This window comes from Sus scrofa, chromosome X (assembly GCF_054392235.1).
Source record: "Sus scrofa isolate SSC_HxYL_T2T_F1_AM1 chromosome X, Sscrofa_HxYL_maternal_Yorkshire_Landrace_v2.0, whole genome shotgun sequence".
Taxonomy (NCBI): Eukaryota; Metazoa; Chordata; class Mammalia; order Artiodactyla; family Suidae; genus Sus; species Sus scrofa.
In genome coordinates, this window is record NC_139401.1 from 117,917,361 (window position 1) to 117,939,584 (window position 22,224).

General features: G+C 38.7%; 1 protein-coding gene across 41 annotated transcripts in view; it reads right to left on the minus strand.

Moving 5' to 3' along the window:
- The window catches only part of IGSF1 (immunoglobulin superfamily member 1), a 504,513-nt gene that overhangs the window by 16,946 nt on the left and 465,343 nt on the right, over positions 1–22,224 (minus strand). For 5 of the 41 annotated variants that reach the window (XM_085006593.1, XM_085006607.1, XM_085006575.1 and 2 more), the window contains exons 3-4: positions 11,580–11,660; positions 10,622–10,736 (exon numbers count right to left, since the gene is read on the minus strand). The exons of 35 other annotated variants lie outside the window; for them this stretch is intronic. Coding sequence is in view for 1 of the 6 variants with exons in the window: in XM_085006586.1 (XP_084862712.1) it covers positions 10,622–10,651 (30 nt within the window). In the remaining 5 variants the exon portion in view is untranslated. Of the gene's footprint in view, positions 1–10,621; positions 10,737–11,579; positions 11,661–11,889; positions 12,001–22,224 lie in introns of all 41 variants that reach the window. One more of the 41 variants, XM_085006574.1, reaches the window with a different exon arrangement.

Sequence of the window (22,224 nt, forward strand, 5' to 3'; positions counted from 1 at the left end):
CAGATCCTTAACCCACTGAGCAAGACCCAGAATCGAACCCGTGTCCTCCTGGTTACTAGTCAGGTTTGTTACCTCTGAGCCACAACGGGAATTCCCTTGACCATGAATGACTTTTTGAAATGCTTATGTATAGATAAGATACTAACCAAAGCTCCTGACGAATACTACGTGAGGGGATTAAAGTATAGCATCCAGTGGACTCACAGATCAGTTGATTGTTGTAAAAAATAGCCACTTGCGTCTTTACGTAAAATTTTTACCTTCATAGATTACAAATGCTCCTTAAAAATACTGTACTCTAAGAACAAACTGTGAAAATAAAGTAACAGCTCTTTTAATAGGAAAATTGAATATCATATCTTCACGCATCAGAGATTTCAGTTGTAGCTTCCTGGCATCCTCTGCTCCTGCACACCATTTATAAATTGCAAATTATCACATAAGGAAGAGAAGAGCCATATCAATATAAATAGGTGTTTGCAGGGCAAGTTATTTCACCTCCTTGGGCCTCGGTTTTCTTATTTGTAAAATGGGGCTAATAATGGTACTTCATATCATACAGAACTGGGGGTAGGATTGAAGGAAAACCCCCTTGTCAGCCACCACCGAGTGCCTGGCACACTGCAACCAACCATCCAATTATTTAATACATGGTTGTTGAGTATTCTCTTTGTGCCAGGCATTGTCCTAGATGCTGGCAATCCAGAGAGAATGGCAGTTTCCACTCTTCAGGAGTTTGGAGTGTAATGATAAACAGTGATGGAAAACAAATAGGAGATTGTCAAAGAAGGGGGCGCCATGGGAATCCGAGGATTGCAACAGGAAAGACCATCAGGCAAGGCGTGGAGACCTGCGAGCAGTTTGCTGTTACCCTGTGCCTAAACCAGGGCAGTGCAACGAGAGAAGGGGGAGAGAGCAAGGGTTCCAGAAATATCCGAGGTAAAACTGGCCAAACGTGATGGTTGCTTGAAACACTATAGTGATAATTTCTATCTGTCGGGGTGAAAATATTCATGCCAATTTTCAAAACATTTGTGTAGAAATTATCGTGATCAGTGTCAGCCACTAAGTGCTTTATAAATTACCAACGCATTTTATGCCAATCGCAACGCTAGGGGAACAGTTGCCACTATCAGACCCATTTTACAGATGAAGAAGCTGAAATACCGAGCCATTAAAAAAAATTGCCCAAGGCCAATACAGCCAGCAAGGAGAAGAGCTAGGATTCACACCCAGGTAATCTGTAAATACAATTTCATGTTTCCATGTTTTTTCTTGAAAAAGATTACTCAAACTATTTCATTGGTTTGAATATATCTATTGAAAGGGTCTTATTTAGAAAAGAATTCAAAAATGTTTTATTTAAAGTAACTAAACAGCTTCTTAAGTCTATGTTCTTTTTTCTTGAGTTATCATTGACACGCATTATATTAATTTCAGGTGTAGAACATGAGGATTCAATACTTGTTTGTGTTGCAAAATGAAGTCTCATGTTCTTAACCACTACCCTTATGCTGCCTCTGCCTTGGATGCTGGGAATGATAAAGGTGAAAAAAAAAATTAATTTAAAATGTAAAAACCCAATGTGGGTATACTTAGTAAAACAGAAAAGCACCAATCAAATGCATTGTTAATAATGTAAAAAAAAAAAGCAATGATAGCGTCCTCTTGCTCTCTGCAAGCTCCTAGGCTGAAGTTTGTGCTCCTGGACCAGCAGCCTGAATCTAGAGCCCAGAATTTCTGCTAACGGCATGGAGGCTTGAACAACATGTCCTGGAACTATGTAGGTGAGAATAACCTTCACTCTTGGTTTTGCTCTGGGACACTGTGGAATCTTGAAGGGGCTTATTATTCGGGTTTCATAGAAGCCCCTCATTCAAACTATGGCTGGCAATTGAGATAGCAGAAGCTCCATCTCTAGGCTACCACTGTGAGTCTTGGACCCTGTAGCCTGCCTGCAGAAGGAAAAACATTCCTTTGCCATGCTCCCTAGAGAAAACTTGAGTAGCCTACTATTTACAAAGCTGGTGAGAGAGGCCAAACGAGGCTGAGGCTGGGACTTAGGTGAGATGGAGTTCTTGATAGTGGCTCTGCTGGCCTTCCCGACACACACACACAGCAAGAAGCCTGGGCTTCTCTCCTGGTTTATTACTCTAGAGTTGGCTGATATTAAACAGCTCCTCTTTCAGGAATGTTCTGAGAATGATCAGTCTCATCCAGGCTTATCTCAAATGGCTGGACCGCCTCTGATTCTCCATCCCCCTAAACTGGGGGGATGCACAGAGGGTGGGTTGGATGGGAGCTCTCATTGTCACTGTCCTGGGAGGTGGTGATACCAGAAAATATTCCTGAGACATACCCCTTTGCACTTTGACACCTTGAGCCCAGGAGACTGGAAAAGGTTCCCCCTGCAAAAGCTTCAGAATCAACTCATGAATTACGAGGCATGAGATTTTATTAAGTACATACTATGTACATTGACGTGGAGTGTGTGGTGTAGTATAAAGGTGGGACCAGTGTGGTTTGTAAGCTCCAGAAACTATCAGCCCAGAGAAAAGAAAAGAGCAACTATCTTACAAAAGCTGCATTTGGGAGCAGAGGAGTGCCAGAAAAACTTCAAGAAGGTAGAGTTTAAAGGAAATGAGACACCAAGGGCCATGCCCATGCCCAAGGTGGCCTGGGGAGCCTTTCTCATAACTGAGCTCAGGATAGGATGATGGGATTTTTTTTAAGCTAAATTTGTCCAAGCAGGAGAAGCCCAGGGCAAAGCTAGCCTCTTCCCAGGGATGTGCTGGATCTGGCTACAGCCGATCAGGAGTGCTGAATGCGGGCATCTTATCTCAACCCAACACCGCGTAATATCATATTGGTAGCTTAAAACTGGCCATGGTCAGAGAATTTACACCATTGAACGAGCAAATGCTACAAATGAGATTTTTTTTTTTTTTCTTCCTCAGAGAGCTGTTTGTTAAGCATTCGCTAACTGTTTCCAGTTTTATGTTTTAGGACAGTGATTCTCAGTGGGCAACAGGAACGACCAAGCATTCTAATACTTTTCTTACACTCTCAAGAGACTGATGGGCGTTATCGTGCATCTCCCCCAGCTCTCCCCCAGCTTCACTGCTGTAAGTCACCTAAGGATAAGGGCAGATCTCTAGAGTATTTGGTGCATTCAAAAGGTACTAATATGTTTTCGCAAACCTCCCCACACCCCAGTAAGTCTCAGCCATGATCCTACATGGGCAGTGGAGCAGCTGCGTGTGAACAAGTAAGGAACTGAGGTGACACTAAACAAGTGATGCTCTGGACAGTGAGGACCCCAAAGAGACAGATTCGGGTCCAAGAGCAAGACCTGGGGAGGCCATTGAGCTTTGGAGGTGGGAAGTACCTTCTTTGAGAGGTGAAAAGCGAAGCTGAGGCCCACCCCCAGGGCTTGAGTGTCAACTTAGCCTTGGTCCAGGATTTCAATTATTAAAGGCACAGTTTGGGGCACTAAGTCACTCCCCGACGCTGTAACTGAAAGTATTTTCCGGACTGTGAAGGAAGATTCCTAGAATAAATCAAATGCGAGTGATGAACCTGAACTGAAACTTATTTAATCAAAAGACTCATCGTGAGCCATAAGGCATGGAGACCTGCAAGATCAGGCTTCTAGATGCCTGTCATAAAGCAAACCAACAGTGTGATTGCCTAGGTGAATTTCACTTCAGGTTAATGGGTGGAGAGAGAAAATGGGGTTTTGTGGTGTTCCAATCTAGCAGGGCCACAAGGTTCCGTTCAGACCACACACCATTAACCAGACAGGGAACTATTGTCCCACTGTCCCCAAATAATAATTCTCCTAGCATCGCAACAAGCCTCTTATTTATATATGAGAAACAACAAGAAAAATATATGTGTGTGTTTGCATGTTGTAAGCATCTGAGTACATGGGGGGTGAGGGTTCAGGAATAGATATAAAATCAAGGAAGACTGTGAGGGTGAGCTGCTGTAAAGCTGAAAAGTGTTTCAGTGTCCCCTTTTCCTTTCCTTTTTTTTTGGGGGGGGGGCGGGTTTAGGGCCACACTTATGGCATATGGAAGCTTCCAGGCTAGGGGTTGAATTGGAGCTGTAGCCACAGCCACAGTCACGCCTGATCCTTAACCCACTAAGCGAGGCCAGGGATGGAACATGCATCCTCATGGATACTAGTTGGGTTCATAACCTGCTGAGCCTGAGCCACAACAGGAACTCCCTCAGTGTCCCCTTTTCCTGTGTTGGAGGAAGTTGAAGGTCCCAGAAGGAAGGAGGTGGGCTCAGCCCCACTGCCTTGGGTGGGAAATCAGAGTGGATGCTGTGAGCAGTTTAAGTCTGACACAGGCAGGATGCTTTAAAGTGCCAGTGCTAGGAAAGTTTTTGTTTTTGTTTTTTTTCTGCTTCAGGGTCTGACTTGCCTTAGTGCGTCTAAATTGTAAGAATTTTCAGGGGTGGAGTGTTTGAGGAGGAGAAGGGAGGTAACATCATTTGGGAACTTTTAATCAGTTGTCCGAAGGAAAGTAAAGAGGTCAACAGTTGGGTTCTTTGAGTGCCATTTATTGTATGATTAACCAATTGTATAATTAAGGTTAAAATGGAGAAGTCTAAACTCCAAGAGCAATACAAATTAGCCATTGAAAAACACATCACCACACCATCACCCACTGTTTACAATCTGTTCTAAAAATATCAGTTTATAGGCAATCATTTCAATGTACATGCATCTCTTCAAGTTCTACTTGTTGAGTGCTCTAAGATATGGTAAAATTTTTTTTCTTTTTTCTTTTTTTGCTTTTTAGGGCTGTACCTGTGGCATATGGAGGTTCCCAGGCTAGGGGTTGCATCGGAGCTACAGCTGCCGGCCTACACCACAGTCACAGCAACACTGGGTCCGAGCTGCGTCTGCGACCTACACCACAGCTCACGGCAATGCCGGATCCTTAACTCACTGAGTGAGGCCAGGGCTCAAACCTGCAACCTCATGGATCCTAGTCAGGTTTGTTAACCACTGAGCCACAAAGGGATCTTCTGGTCAAGTTTTCTAAAAACTCTAAGTATCCTTGACAGATGTTAGGGGAAAATCTTCTTTCTCTATAACAGGTCTGTTAGTTTTAAATAGTTTAGTTTATTGTGTTCAATAAGATTATTTTTCTCATTTTCCTCTATCATATTCCAATGTCTCCCTATATCCCACCCAACATTCATTATTATCTTGCTGTATTCATATCCTCTCTCCCATATATCCCTCCCTCATGCCTTCCCATTTTTTTTGCTTATTTCTTCTCTTCTTATGCAGGATAGATGACAGATAGATAGACAGACAGACACACAACAACAAATCAGTCAACATTTTATTTTTACTTCACTTACACTAATTACTCTGGAAAAAATGCAATTAATCCTAAAACTAAGACCTAAATTCTATTAAGAAATAGCTTTTAAAATCAGTTTAGTCACTTATCTCCAGGAGCACCCTGTCCCTGGGCTACAGCTATTTGCAGTAAAGCAAGCAGTTTTGGAGTTTTGCTGATAAATGCCTTGAGGTCATCTTAATTGTCAAAGATTCTTCTCTCATCTTCAAATATGAAAGATAGTTTGGCTGGATGGTTCACTTGAGGCTTCGGACCCAAGAACTTCAGCTGGTAGTAGATCTTGCTCCAATTTCGTCTCTCTTCCACTGTAAGGCATAGTCAGGTGTCAGCCCTATCTTTACCTTGTTGAAAATCAATTCTTCTTTTCTGAGCAGCTTGCAAGTTTCTTTTTCCTTCAAGTTTAAGAACTGTACAATTATGTGCCTTGGACTTTTACTTTAAGAGGTATATTTGAGTGGGGACCTTTAAATTCTCTCTGCATTAAATTGAGATCTATGTTTACCTCTGGAAAAATGTTATCAATAATTTCGTTAATAATAGTTTCAAGGTTACTCTCATTTTCGGCACCTTCACGGATGACAGATGTACACATATTATACCTCTTTGATGCGTTTTCAAGATCCATCACCTTTTCTTACACTGTGAAGCGCTGTTTGCTTAAAAATGGTTTTGATCTTTTGAGATTGAAGCTCAATATGGTTCTCATTTGTACTGATTCTCTCTTCCATGATATTTAGTCAATAATTTTCCCATCTCAGGGTTTCTTTCAGTGCTGTGACCTCCTTCATCAGTGTCCCACAGCATTTGATGAGTTTTTCCTGCGTGCTTTTTCAAATGTCCACTTGGTCTTGTATCACTTTCAGGGCAGAAAGCATCAGCTCCCTCACACTGGCCCTTTTTGGTTCCACTTGCTGCTTCTCCAGGCCAGCTCGATGTCTTGGACTCTCTGAGGTTCCTGGTTTCTCTGTAGCATCACAATACTTCTTGTTTTACTCCTGGGCTTGTCCTCATCATTTTCCTCATTCTCTTTTAAGCTTGGGAAGGTTTTATTTTCTTTTGTCCTGCTCTTGTAGCTGAAGCTTCTGTTGGCTTTGAGGTGTTTCCCAAAATCAGCAATTTGGTTCTCAAAACAGTTGCTCTCTCAGTCCTCTTCCCCAGAAGCTCAAGAGCTAGTGTCTTTTAAAAGAAATTCAACACCTATTTTAAGCAGAAATCCTGAGAAACACTACAGGAAATTAAGATATAATTAACTGATGTTCTCTCCTCTAATACCACTGGGAGAAAGAGCTTTATAGCCCTATAGATAAGACAAAGAAATTCATAAATGTATAAATAAAACATAAGCACAACATATAAACACATAAGTACACTAAATACCTGAACAAATAAATATACAAACACAAAAAACATAAAAGGCACAAATACATAAACATGGAAATAAATATGTACATAAAATGAGCCTCACGTGTTCAGAATATTTAGCTTCTTCCTGGCTGAGGGTACACGGCAAATGTTTCTGATTAAGCAAGTAGGTGCATTAGAATTACAGAGAGTGAGAGAAGTTCACCTAAACATTTCAGTGTTTGTGGAAAGATATTCTGACTTTGTGTCAGGGGGCTTGAATTTCAGTCCTGGCAGAGTCACTCATTAGCTGTGTAATCGTGTGACATTTGGCAAGCTCCCCGAAGTTATTTGAGTCTCCATCTCCTCATCAGTCAAATGAGTATTCAATAACCGTGAGTTAAATCTGAATATAGAACTCTTTGTTATCCTCAGCCTAACTGTGTTTTTTTTTTTTTTTTAAATATCTCTTTACAGCGGCGTCTGGGATCTAGAGTAGAGATTGATGGTCAGGGGACAGACAGGATAGTGATGAGGAGGGGGGAAACCTTGACTGGGACTCAAATGGATACCTTCTCAGGTCCCATAGCATCATCTTTGTTTTTGAACAGCTAAAAAATATGTATTCAGCTTGATGATTCCCAAATTATTGTAGAGATTGTTGAGAGAGATGAGAAAATAAACTTTGCCTTCAAGATGATGATCTAGTGGGAGATATATTTACATTCACAGTTAAGTATAATATAATGCAAAGCATGATAGTTTTTGAAAGGCAGGATGTTAAACAAAACATTATGGCAACCTAGAGGAGAAAACAGTTAATTCTGATTGGCAGCACTAGGAAGTTCTTCAAGTTCTCCAGACTGAAGTATCCCTATAATTAGGCATAGAGAGGGCACCTATGAAGCTTCCTACTCCAAGACATCTGCCTCATGCACTGCTGTGTCCCTGATTTACTTTGGGAGGGGGGGAAATACAGGGCAAAGAAGTGCAAAATATGGCAGCACAAGGTGTGTGCAGAGTGGCTGGAAATGAGGCTAGAGACACGGGCAGGAGCCAGATCATCAAGGGCCATGTGTGCCCCATAGCACTTTTTAGTAAAATTTCTTACTTGTGCCAAATTGAAAGGCCAGGTCATGATCTAGGTCCAAGGGGAGGGCTTCTAACCAAGCAGAAAATGACCTCCTCTAGCTCCTAATGCTCCCTGACGTTAGTTATGCTATCCTGGGCACAGATCCTCAGGCACAAGGCTCAGAGGCCACTTTTTGAGCCGACGGTCCACCTGTCCCTCTAATTCAGGCTCCTAGTAGTTCAGGTTTCTGTTTCAAAAGAAAACAAAAACCGGAGATGCAGTAGTTCACAATTAAGAGTTATGCATATTTCATACCCATGTATGAAAATACTGGCCCTTTTCAGAGGTCTAGTAATTTTAAAATCTGTATCTATCTCAGACTCCACTGTGTCCAAGCAGATAAGTTTGAATGGGTTTGGAGGAGGACAGTTTAGGGGGGAAATTTTGTGTAGGGGAAAAAAAAATCGAAATTAAGTGCAGTAAATTCAAATGCAAAAGGTGATTTCATCTGATTCTCATCTGAATTCTCAGAAATACTGAAAATTGCTAAAGGAGTTAGTATAAACACTTGATGGGATTCACCTAATAAAAATTAGAATAGCTGTTTGGTACCTCTACATTCAAAACAATTTAAAAATTAGTCTTTAGTGCTTATAGCATTTAGGTACTGTGAAATCTTAGGCAAATGGGATCTATTCCTTAGTGCATTTATTCAAAAACGTTTATCGTACACCGACTTTGCTTTCTAGTTCTGAAAATACGTAAGTGAACAAGACAGAAAAAGCTCCACATATTAATCAATGAATAGTTTTACTAAGTATCTGGGTAAAATAACCATCTAATGCTTCAATATAAGAAGCTACTTTCATAATTTTATAGTTACTAATGATACAGGACTGACTTTTGCTTCAGACTACAGCAACTGAATATTTGGATATCATCTAGCAGTGTCTAGGATTTGCTGGGATGTGGATAACTCTGAAGAGATTGTTAAATGGCCCTATCTAATCTCCTTTCCCTGCACCCTATTATTCAGAATCATGTAAACAAGAGGAAGGGGAAGAGTGTAGGAGAAAGATTATGGAAAACCTTCTACATGTTTAAAAAGAAGTAGAGGAAAAGGTTTGGCCACTTGGCATTAAAAATATTTTTGATTAATTATTTGACCTTTACCTACAAAAGGCATTTTCTTAGTATTTTTAACAAGATCTCCAGCAACTTGGGATGGCATGATCCATTGGGGAAATTGCAGTGCCAAGTAAATCTACAGTACAATTGTTGTTGGACACGATGATGTTAAAAATATGTATTAACTAATGGAAATAGTGCTGGACACTAATTAAAGTGTCAAAATGACCTGTCATTATTAATAACTCTGTAGTTCAACAAGGATCACTTGCTGTGGAAGTTCTGTGACTATCCTGGGCACAGCATGACAATATTTTAAAAATATGTACTCCATGAAAGAATCCCACTTGAAATAGCTATAAGATGGCGCCAAAAAGCTACCAAGTGGAACTTAGTACAAACGCAAAATGAAGTGGAAATCTGTTCCTATGACCTAAAAAAGTTTACTTTTATACTTTTTGAAAATATATTAGATATACTTAATAAATAATGTGCTTTCTTGAATTTCAAATGGTTATCTCCATTGCTTGTTCATTTAACCAGCCTTTATTAAATGCCCACTATAAACAAAACACTCAAATATTTGATGGAATAAGATGGATAAAAGATGGAAAGAAGGACAAAAGAATGAAAAACCATTTGTCTATACTCTGGCAGCTAAAAGATTAGTAAAACACATTCACTGACTGCCCTTCTAGTAACTAAAAGTCTAGAAATAGAGCAAAGATGTGTAAACAAATAAAAATAAAAGTACAATGTGCTAAGATTTGATAAGAAAAGTGCAGGAAAAACAGTCATGGAAATTTTAGTAAATGTAATATTTTTAATATTCTTTCCAGCTGAGGGAATCAGTGAAAGCCTTGTGGATAAGGTCACGTTTGAACTGAACTGTGAAATATGGTTGGATTAATCTGGTAGCTATAAATTCTAGATGGCTAGTTCTCTAAGAGTAGAGAGGGTGACTTACTCATCTGTGTACCTCTTGTGCTTAACACAGAAATAATGCTAATAATAGCTACTGTTTATCATGTGCTGACTATTTGTGGGGCACCATGTTAAGCATTTTCTATACATTGTGACATTAACCTTCACAATACTCAAATGGCAGCAATAGGGACAGTAGCAATAGCAGCAGCATTTGTTGAATGCTGACTGTGAGCCAAGTACTGCTTTAGGAGTAGTACAGTAGTCCCCCTTTAATCACAGGAGATACCTTCCAAGGCCCCAGTGGATGCCTGAAATGAGCAAGCCCTATATATACTATGTTTTTCCTATATATAGCTACATATGAAAAATTTTAATGAATTAGACATAGTAAGATGTTAACAATATCTAATAACAACAGAATAAATATAAAAGTATACTGTAATAAAAGTTGTTTGAATGTGATCTCTCTCTCTTTCTTTCATTCTCTCTCAAAAATATCTTATTGGGAGTTCCCTGGTGGTGCAGTGGGTTAAAGATACAGCATTATCACTACTGTGGTTCTGATTACTCTGTGGTGTAGGTTAGATCCCCGGCCAAGGAATTTCCAAAAATAAATGGCCAAAAATAAATATATAAATAAATGCCTTATTGTACTTTAGTCACCGTTCTTACTGCAATGATGCAAGATGATAAAAAGCCTACATGATGAGACGGAGTGAGGTGAATGGTTGGAGGCATTGTGACATATCATTAGGCTACTACTGACCTTCTGATGGCATCTCAAAAGGAGGAGCATCTGCTTCAGGATATCATGGACCTTTTAGCCATGATGATGTTAATGGTTGATTGTCAGGAGCAGATGATGTCGATGGCTGGGGATCCTAGGTGGGACAGGCTGGACAGCATGAGATTCATCACAGTACACGAGAAGGGCATATAATTTAAAACTTATCAATTGTTTATTTCCAGAATTATCCATTTAATATTTTCAGACCATAGATGACCTCTGGTAACTGAAACTGGGAAAAGCAAAACTATGGATAGGTGTATCACCATTAGTACCTTTCTCTTATACAGGAGAAAATTGAGGCCCAGAGAAGTTAAGCAACTTGCCTAAGATCACACAAGTTAGTCAGAAGGAGGAGTTACAGTTTGAATCTAGATCAACTGACTCCAAAGCCCATGTTATTATAGTTCTATACCTATTACTTAGAAAGCAGTTAGAAATTTTGAATAAATAAGCAAATGAGGAGACAAGATGGCAGATTAGAGAGACTTGAGCTCACCTCCTCATATGAAAACACCAAAATTACTACTAACTACTGAACAACCATCAACAAAATAGACTGGAAGCCACCAAAAAAATATATCCTATGCCCAAAGACAAAGACTAAGCCACATAAAGATAGTAGGAAGGGCGATTTTGTGATATAAGTAACCCCCTACCTGCAAGGTGGGTGGGTCACATACTGGAAAATAACTATATCACAGAGGCTCTGCCACAGGAGTAAGAGTTCCAAACTCCATGTCAGGTTCCAAACCCCATGTCAGGGGTCTGGCATTGGGAGGAGGAGACCCTAAAGCATTTACCATTGAAGCCCAGTGGGGCTTGAGTGCAGGAGTTCCACAGGACTGTGTGTCTCTTGGAGGGGGCAAGCAGGGTTTCATGTGCACTAGGTTCCAGGGCAAAGCAGGGCCTCCATAAGAATCTGGGTCAGACCTACCTGCTGATCTTGGAGGGTCTCCTGGGAAGGCAGGAGTTGGTTGTGGCTGGCCGTAGAGGCAGGAAATTGGAGGTGGAAATCCTGGGAATAATCATAGGTGTAAGCTCCCCAAGAGGCTACCATTTTGGAAAAATCTGATCCCACCTATCAGGGCTGAGAAGCCCCAGGCCAAACAACAAATATGGTGGGAATACAGCCCCCCCCCCATCATCAAACAGGCTACCTAAAGACCTCCCAGGCACACAGCCACCTCTAATTATGGCCAGAGACAGCCCCACCCACCAGAGGGACAAGACGCAGCTCCACCTACCAGTGGGCAGACACCGGCCCCTCCTATTAGAAAGCCTGCCACAAGCTGTTGTGTCAACTTCACTCTCAAGGGGGCAGATACCAGAAGCAAGGGAGGCTACCACCTTCTAGCCTGCAAAAAGAAGACCTTATATAAAGCTAGAAAAATGAAAAGGAGAGGAATATGAGCCAGATGAAGGAACCAGACAAAAATCACAGAAAAACAGCTAAGTGAACTGGAAATATGCAACCTATATGAAAAAGAGTTTAGAGTAATGATAGTAAAGATGATCGAAGATTTTTGGGGAAAAAAACTGGAGGCAAAAATTGATAAATTAAAAGAAACAGTGAATGAAAAATAGAAGCTTTAAAGATTAAACAAGCAGAGATGAAAAACACAATAACTGAAATTTGAAAATTCACTAGGAGGACCCAATAGCACAACAGAGGAAGCAGAAGCACAAATAAGAGATGTGGAAGACAAACTGGTGGAAATCACTGATGTAGAAGAGAATAAAGAAAAAAGCATGAGAAGAAAGAGGACAGTCTAAAAGAATTCTGGGACAACTTTAAATGCAACAACATTTGCATTATGGGGTGCCAGAAGGAGGAAAGAGAGAGAAATGGTGGGAGAAAATATTTGAAGAGATAATAGCTGAAAACTTCCCTAACATGGGAAAGGAATCACTTACTCAAATACAGGAAGCGCAATGAATACAATATAGAATACACCCAAGGAGGAACACCCCAAGACACATATCAGTCAAACTGACCAAAATTAAAGACAAAGAGAAAATACTGAAAGCAGCTAGGGAAAAGCAACAAATAACATACAAGGGAAACCTGATAAGCTTATCAGCTGATTTTTCAGCAGAAACTCTGCAGGCCAGAAGGGAGTGGCATGATATACATAAAGTGATGAAAGGAAAAAACCTACAACCAAGAATACTCTACCCAGTAAGGCTCTTATTCAGATTTGAAGGAGAAATCCAAAGCTTTACAGGCAAGCAAAAGCAAAGAGAATTCAGCACCACCAAACCAGCTTTACAACAAATACTAAAGGAACTTCTTTAGGCAGAAAAGAAAAGGCCACAACTAGAAATAAGAAAATTACAAATGAGAAGACTCATTGGTAAAGACAAACATATTGTAAAGTAGGGAATCATCCACACACAAATATGATATCAAAACCATCAACTGTAAGAAGAGGAGGGTAAAAATGCAGGATACCGGAGGTGCATTTGCAATTAAGGGACCAGCAACTTAAAACAATCTTGTAAGATTGTTTATAATAGTCTCTACATTATAGACTCCTATAGCAAAACTTCATGGTAACTGCAAATCAAAAATCTATGATAGATACACACACAAATAAGAAAAAGCAATCCAACAGCAAAGATAGTCATCATAACACAAGAAAAGAGAATAAGAGAAGGAGGGAAGAAAAAAGAGTATCAAAAACAAATCCAAAAACAGTTAATAAAATGGCAATAAGAACATATATATTGATAATTACCTTAAATGTAAATGAACTGAATGCCCCAACCAAAAGACAGAGACTGGCTGAATGGATACAAAAACAAGATTCATATATACATGCTGTCTTCAAGAGACCCACTTCATTTCTAGGGACACATACAAATTGAAAATGAGAGGATAGAAGAAGTTACTCTATGCAAACGGGAATCAAAAGAAAGCTGGAGTAGCAATATTCATATCAGACAAAATACACCTTAAAATAAAGATGATTACAAGAGACAAAGAAGGACATTACATGATGATCAAAGTATCAATCCGAGAAGAAGCTATAACAATTGTAAATATATGCACCCAACAGAGGAGTGCCTCAATAGATAAGGCAACTGCTATCAACCATAAAAGGAGACATCAGCAATAACACAATAATAGTTGGGGACTTTAACACCCCACTTACAGCAATGGTCAGATCATACAGACAGAAAATCAGCAAGGTAACACAGGCCTTAAGTGATACACTAGACCAGATGGATTTCATATATATTTATAGAACATTCCATCCCAAAGCAGCAGAATACACATTCTTTCCAAGCACACACAGAAAATTCTCTAGGATAGATCACATTCTGGGCCACAAATCAAGTCTTGGTAAATTTAAGAAAGTCGAAATCATACAAGCATATTTTCTGACCACAATGCAATAATACTAGAAATCATCTATAGGAAAACCTGCAAAAACACAAACATGTGGAGACTAAACAATATGCTACTAAACAACCAATGGATCAATGAAGAAATCAAAGGGGAAATAAAAAAATACCTAGACACAAGTGACAAGGAAGACACAATGATCCAAAACCTATGGGATGCAGAAAAGCAGTTCTAAGAGGGAAGTTTATAGCAATACAAGCTTGCCTCAGGAAATAAGAAAAATCTAAAATAAACACTTAACCTTGTACCTAAAGCAACTAGAGAAAGAAGAACAAGCAAAACCCAAAGTGAAAGAAGGAAAGAAATCATAAAGATCAGAGCAGAAATAAGTGAAATAGAAATGAAAAAAAACAATAGAAAAAAATCAATGGAACGAAAACCTGGTTCTTTGAAAAGATCCACAATACTGATAAACCCTTAGCCAGACGCATCAATAAAAAAGGGGAGAAGGATCAAATCAATAAAATAAGAAAGGACAAAGGAGAAGATACAATGGACATCACAGAAATACAAACAATCATAAGAGACTATACAAGCAACTGTATGCCAATAAAATGGACAACATAGAAGAAATGGACAAATTCTTAGAGACTGAACCAGGAAGAAATAGAAAAGTTGAGCATATCAATCACAAGGACTGAAATTGAAACTGCGGTTAAATAACTTCTATAAACAAAAGTCCAAGACCCAATGGTTTCACAGGCAAATTCTATCAAACATTTAGATAAGTGTTAATACCTATTCTTCTGAAACTATTCCAAAAACTTGCAGAGGCAAGAACATGCCCAAACTCATTCTATGAGGCCACCATCATCCTATAACCAAAACCAGGCAAAGATACCACAAAAAAGGAGAAAAGTACAGCACAATATCACTGATGAACATAGATGCAAAAATCCTCAGGAAAATACTAGCAAATAAAATCCAACAATACATTAAAAGGATTATACACCATGATCAAATGAGATTTATCACAGAGATGCAAGGATTTTTCCATATCTGCAAATCAATCAGTATGATACACCACATTAACAAATTCAAGAATAAAAACCATGTGATCATCTCAACAGATGCAGAAAAAGCTTTTGACAAAATGCAACACCCATTTCTGATAAAAACCCTCCAGAAAGTGGGCATAGAGGAAACCTACCTCAACATAATAAAGGCCATATATGACAAAGCCACAGTTAACACCATTCTCAATGGTGAAAAGCTGAAAGAATTCCTGCTAAGACAAGGAACAAGAGAAGGATGTCCACTCTCACCACGTTTATTCAACATAGTTTTGGAATTCTTAGCCATGACAATCAGAGAAGAAAAAGAAACAAAAGGAATCCCAATTGGAAAGGAAGAAGTAAAACTATCACTGTTTGCAGATGACATGGTACCATACCTAGAAAATCCTAAAGACACTACCAGAAAATTATTAGAGCTCATCAATGAATTTGGTAAAGCTGCAGGATACAAAATAAATACACATAAATTGATTGCATTTCTATATATTAATATTGAAAGATCAGAAAGAGAAAATAGGGAAACAATTCCATTTACTATCACATTGAAAAGAATAAAATATCTAGGAATAAACCTACCTAAAGAGACAAAAGACCTGTTCTGTGAAAACTCTAAGATGCTGATGAAAGAAATCGAAGATGACACAAACAGATGGAAAGATATATTGTGCTCTTGGATTGGAAGAATCGATGTTGTCAAAATGACTATACACTCCAAGGCAATCTACAATCTCTATTAAATTTTTCACAGAACACAAAATTTTTAAATTTGTGTGGAAACACAAAAGACCCTGAATAGCCAAAGCAATCCTGAGAAAGAAAAATGGAGCTGAAGGAATCAGGCTCCCTGACTTCAGACTATATTACAAAGCTACAGTCATGAAAACAGTATGGTACTGGCACAAAAACAGAAATATAGATCAATGGAACAGGATAGAAAGCCCAGGAACAAACCCATGCACCCATGGTCAACTAACCTATGACAAAGGAGGTAAGAATATACAATGGAGAAACGAAAGTCCCTTCAATAAATGGTGCTGGGAAAACTGTACAGCTACATGTAAAAAAATGAAATTAGAATACTAACACCATATACAAAAAAAGCTCAAAATGGACTGAAGACATAAATATAAGACTGGATACTATAAAACACTTAGAGAAAAACAGGCAAAACACTCTCTGACATACACCACAGCAGTATCTCTTCAGATGCACCTCCTAGAGCAATGAAAATGAAAACCAAAATAAACAAATGGGACCTAATTAAACTTAAAAGTTTTTGCACACCAAAGGAAACCGTAAGCTAAACAAAAAGATAGCCCACAGCATGGGAGAAAATGAAGTGACTGGCAAGGGATTAGTCTCCAAAATCTACAAACAAGTCATCCAGGCTAATATCAAAAACAAACAAACAAACAAAACAAAACAAAAAACCCCAACAACAACCCAATCAAAAAAAATGGGTAGAAGGTCTAAATAGACACTTCTTCAAAGAATACATACAAATGACCAAAAAGAAAAAACAAAACAAACAAAACAAAACAAAACAACAACAACAAAAAAACACATGCAAAGCTGCTCAACAGCACTAATTATCAGAGAAAAGCAAATCACAACTACAATGAGGTACCACCTTAAACCAGCCAGAATGGCCATCATCAAAAAGTCTGCCAACAGTAACTGCCAGGGAGGTTGTGGAGAATAAGGGAACCCTCCTACACTGTTAGTTGGAATGTAAGCTGGTGCAACCACTATGGAGAATGGTATGGAGGTTCCTTAAAAAACTGAAAATAGAACTGCCATATAATACAACAATCCCACTCCTGGGTATATATCTGGAGAAAACCATAATTTGAAAAGATACATGACCCCAAAATTCACTGAAACACTATTTACAATAGCCAAGACATGGAAGCAACCTAAATATCCATTGACAGAGGAATGGATAAAGAAGATGTGGTACATATGTACAATGGAATATTACTAAGCCATAAAAAATAATGCCATTTGCAGCAACATGAATGGATCTAGAGATTATCACATTAAGTCAGACAGTGAGAGATGAACATCATATCACCTACATGTGGAATCTAAAAGAAGTGTACAAATGAATTTATTTGCAGAACAGAAACAGACTCACAGATTTTAAAACAAACTTATGGTTACCAAAGGGGACAAATTGAGGGGCAGGGAGGGATGGCCTCGTGGTTTGGGATTGGCATTGCACACAGTGGTATGTGGAATGACTGGCCATCAGGGACCTGCCTTATAGTACAAGGAACTCTACCCAATATTCTGTGATAATCTATATGGGAAAAGAATCTGAAAAAAGAATGGATGTGTATATATGTGTAACTGAATCATTTTGTTGTACAGCAGAAATTACCACAACATTGTAAACCAATTCTACTTCAATAAAACTTTAAAAAATGAAAAAGGTAAGTGAATGAAAATTAAAAGAGGAAAAGAGAGAGATTGTGAAAATAAGAACTGATGAATCTGCAAACTGTTTCAGGGAGAAGGAGTGAGAGAGGCAATACTGCCATGGAATTTTCAGCCTAAGCTAAGAAATGTTAATGTTTCTTCCCTGTAAAAGATGAGCTACCATGTACTGGATTTTTAAAAACTGAGAAATATTATGATGTGTTTTATGTATATACAAATGATAGCCCATGAAATTTACATAGAAAATACTTTGAAGAATAGACAAAATGTTCATGACAGTCTTTTTTTTTTTTTATGTGGTGGAGAATCATTGGTGATTACAAAAGGGACTTTTTAGGGCTGCACCTGCAGCATATGGAGGTTCCCAGGCTAGGGGTCCAATCAGAGCTGTAGCCGCCGGCCTACACCAGAGCCACAGCCACAACAAAACGGGAGATCCAAGCCTCATCTGTGACCTACACCACAGCAATGCCAGATCCTTAACTCACTGAGCAAGGTCAAGGATCGAACCTTCATCCTCATGGATGCTAGTCAGATTCATTTCCGTGAGCCGTGACGGGAACTCCTATTTTCAACTTACTTGTAATTGATTCAGAAAAAAGGTGGAGGGAGGGAGGGAAGGAGAGAGAGAAAGAGAGAGAGAAACAACAAATTCTAAAATGTCAAAATTTAAAGGATCTGAGAGAAATGTATTATCTTGGAATTTCAACACCAGTTTTGCAACATTTATCTAAGTGTAAATTTATGTTAAAATTAGAAAAAAAACCCCACTAGTTCAAATAGATAAAGCAAAAAATTCAGAGTATATGTATGTACACATTTACATATATATGAACTATAAATAATATACATCTACTGTATATATTGTGTGTGCATCATTTACAGTTCATATATTTCGTTTATGGTTCTTAAATATTCAATATTATAATTTTAAATATCATAAAGAAAAATAACATTGGAAACATCAAATTTCCACTCTTCTTATAGCACTTATTTATGTCAATATTCCTTGTTTTGGTACTGCCAACCTGTCCTTCCTAAAGTTGTCGATTGTGTCAGAAGAAATTGATTCCTACTTTGCACAATCGACCAAGTTACCTATAGTATCATTTCAATGGCTAACTTCTGTTCAGTTTCTTCAAAATCATTTTGAGATAGTCAAGTCATAATGTTTACTTTGACCATTTTTCTGCACTAATTAGCTGTTTAGTTGAATTTGCTTGGATATTTGGTAGGGGATATTTGGAGACTGAGCTGGAATGAAAGGTTGGACTAATGGGGACAATTAGTCCAAATGGTAAGCCTTTTACACAAATGCAGTTTGCCATGGAAACTGAAGAAAACAGAAACAAAAAAAAAAGAAGAAGAAGATAGTTATGTAAGGTTTGTGAAATTGCTTTTACTTTTGCTGTACAATTTCCCTTAGGTTAGATCTGAATACTGCTATTATTTTTATTATAATTCTTTATCTATGCATTGCACTGTTGTTCCTTTCCCCCAAAGTGCTCATAGATCCATTTTGTTCATTTACCTTCACAACGATGCTGCTAAATAGAGCATATGTATTTGGGGCCAATTCTTATTTTCTTAGCTAGCTTAGAATACAGCACCTAACTGCAGAAAAAAACAATCTGTTTGTTCAGAGGCAATGGTGTCTTTGGACTGAATGTTGATATGCCATATATAATATAGCTATTATAACTGATAATGGACATAACAACTTATGATAGTTTTGAAAGATGATCTTGAATAGTATTGTTAGCAAACATAAAGGGCTAGACATAAACTGAGCAGAACTGGGAATATACTAATTAGTCATCCCAGATTGAGAAAGTTTTCTTTGAATTTATGTCCCCTCGGAGTTTAGGGAGAAAAATAAAAGCTAACAACAAGCTGAATTTCATTTAAAATAAGACTATTCTATGACTTTATAAATACATTACTTTATAACTTAATGTCATCTGCTGGAAATCATTCAAATGGAAAACATCAACAGAGAGGCTTTTCTAAGACTCATGTTTATCACACGGTAATAAGGTTAGATTGAGTTCTTTTAATGTAATTTTAATTTTGGCTCTAAATAATTCGTATCTCTTCCAAGGTCAAAAACACGGAAAGTACACATAAACACTAACTAAGATCTCAAAATTTCCTGAAATACATTAACAATCTCATTCATATAATAAATACCTTGTTTGTTTCTGACCATCTTAACATTAAACTAGATAAGTGGATGCAAAAATGAAGGGAGTTTGATTTGTGACGCTGTCCATTGCCCAGCAACAAGGGACTATGGTTGTTTTTACAGCATTGCACCATTTTAGGAGGCTGGGGACAGTCTAGGCATATGCCACGGTTTTTTTTTTTTTCCACCTTAGGCTGAAACAGACAGCAAAATGAAGAATTTAAATTTATTTGTCAACAGGTTAAATTTGAGAACATTTACATTTTAAAGATGAGTTTTGAAAATGTAAATGCCCTCGAATGCCTAATTATATGTGCCTTCATTCTGAAAATTAATTTCCAGAATGAAAACAAAACTAAATAGGACATTTACTTGACCGCAAAATTGATGAGTTATTTTCAAAATAACTCTGAAATAAGCTTAATAGCACATGCATCAAAAATAATTTTTAAACGTTCACAAACATGAATGCAAAATCCTACATTTGGGTCCAAAAACCAGATGCATGAGCAAAGGATGAGATGTGGCTGAGTAGCAACACATGTAAAGAAGATTTAGGGGTTTTCAGGGACCGTAAGCTCAATATTATTCAGTTGCGTGTTGTGGCTGCACCGAAAACTAAATCCATCTTCATCTGCATTAATAGAAAGATAGAGTCGGAAACAAGGGAGTGATAGCCCAGCCCAGTTCTGTGCTTGGCAGATCTGTACTTGAAGGGTTCAGCGATAATAGCAGGATGGCGGGGAGGGGGGAACATTTGGGCAGCAGCTATAAGCTAAAATGCATCTAGAAGGGAGAAGCAGAAGGTAGAATCCAGCTTCGACCTTATGTCCTCCTCTCGCCCTTTCCCTGTCTCTTTGGTCCTTTCTCTCTGCCTCTTGCTTTCTTTCACCTATCTTTCCTCCCTAAAGCTATGTTCCAATTTGGTTCTACCTTGCTGGTGTTATTTCCCTACATACCCTAGATACCACGCTTCCCTGCAGCCCCTTTGCATTTCCCTCTTAGGCTTGTGTTTCCCGACTCATAGCAATTAGGACTGGACCACAGTAAGTCCCCTTCCACCTCCACATTTTGTTTTTAGAAAAGGCTTCATGACCCTGGGAAAGGAAAGAGAATATGAGTTAACTAGCACAGACTCTTAAGCTAAGCTCTTGTGAAAAAAAAAAAAAAAAAAAAAAAAAAAAAAAAAAAAAGGCCTAGGTACAAAAGGAACAATTCTAATAAAGCTATAAAATGAACTTCTTTATTCTCTCTAATGCTCTTTGGCGTTAGACATGAGAATCTGAGCACAGATCCTCATGGGTGGGCTGAAAGTGCACCTGTAACACTAATCTAGGATGCTTAAATATCAAGTTCCTATTTAACAAGCAAAAGAAAAGGGGGAGTTTGTTAATACAAAAGTTTGAACATAGAACATCACCGCCTGAATGATTAAACCTATTTCAGAGGGCTGAAATACTAATGACTCCAATTTGTCAAAACATAGGAATTTTAATGGGGGGCAGGAAGGGTTGGCATTGGTATGCGGCATAGGAGTCAACAACTGCGGACTTTAAAGCAAAACATAAAAGCTCTATCCAGCTGAAATTCTCAGAATCACTATAGGAAATTAGGTGTAATTGACTGATGTGATCTCATGTAATAGGAATGGGACTGAGTGCTTAGTATCCTTACACTTAAAACAAGTAAATAAAATGAGTTGGCAGTGCACGAAATGCTTATGGTGTGTAACAGCTCATGTAAATTGGCTACATCCCTGATTTAAACATTTTGTAAATATAAATTACTATGCTAGAAGATGACTGAGAAGGAAAGAGGAAATGGAAAGGAAATAAAAAGGAGAAGAGGGAGTTCCTGTCGTGGCGCAGTGGTTAAAACGAATCCGACTAGGAACCATGAGGTTGTGGGTTCGGTCCCTGCCCTTGCTCAGGGGGTTAACGATCCAGCGTTGCCGTGAGCTGTGGTGTAGGTTGCAGACGCGGCTCGGATCCCGCGTTGCTGTGGCCCTGGCGTAGGCCAGTGGCTACAGTTCCGATTTGACTCCTAGCCTGGGAACCTCCATATGCCGAGGGAGCGGCCCAAAGAAATAGCAAAAAGACAAAAAAAAAAAAAAAAAAAAAGAAAAAGGAGAAGATAGTAGGGGAAGGGAAGGATAGATAGAAAAGACAGAGGGAGGGAAAGGAGTAAAGAGGTACAGAAATAGGAGGGGAAATACATTTAAATAAGAAAGCACAGAAAACAGGAGGGAGAGAGAGGAGATGTAAATATCAGAGTGGCTACAATACACCTGTCTGCATTTGCAAAAATTTTCAGAAGAGATATGGGAAATCACTGTTTTTTCCTACTTGTAGTCATCAATAACAATATCCTCATAATCGTACTGATGAATTAGACCAAGTAGAAGGGGAGAAAAATAGAAGTCCTGGTGTGTTCTTGGTCCAACAGTCTCTTCCAGGACCCGGTCCTGTCTTGCCAGGCAACTTTGGTCTGACTGATGGGCTCAGCTGGCACACCACCACTGTTATTT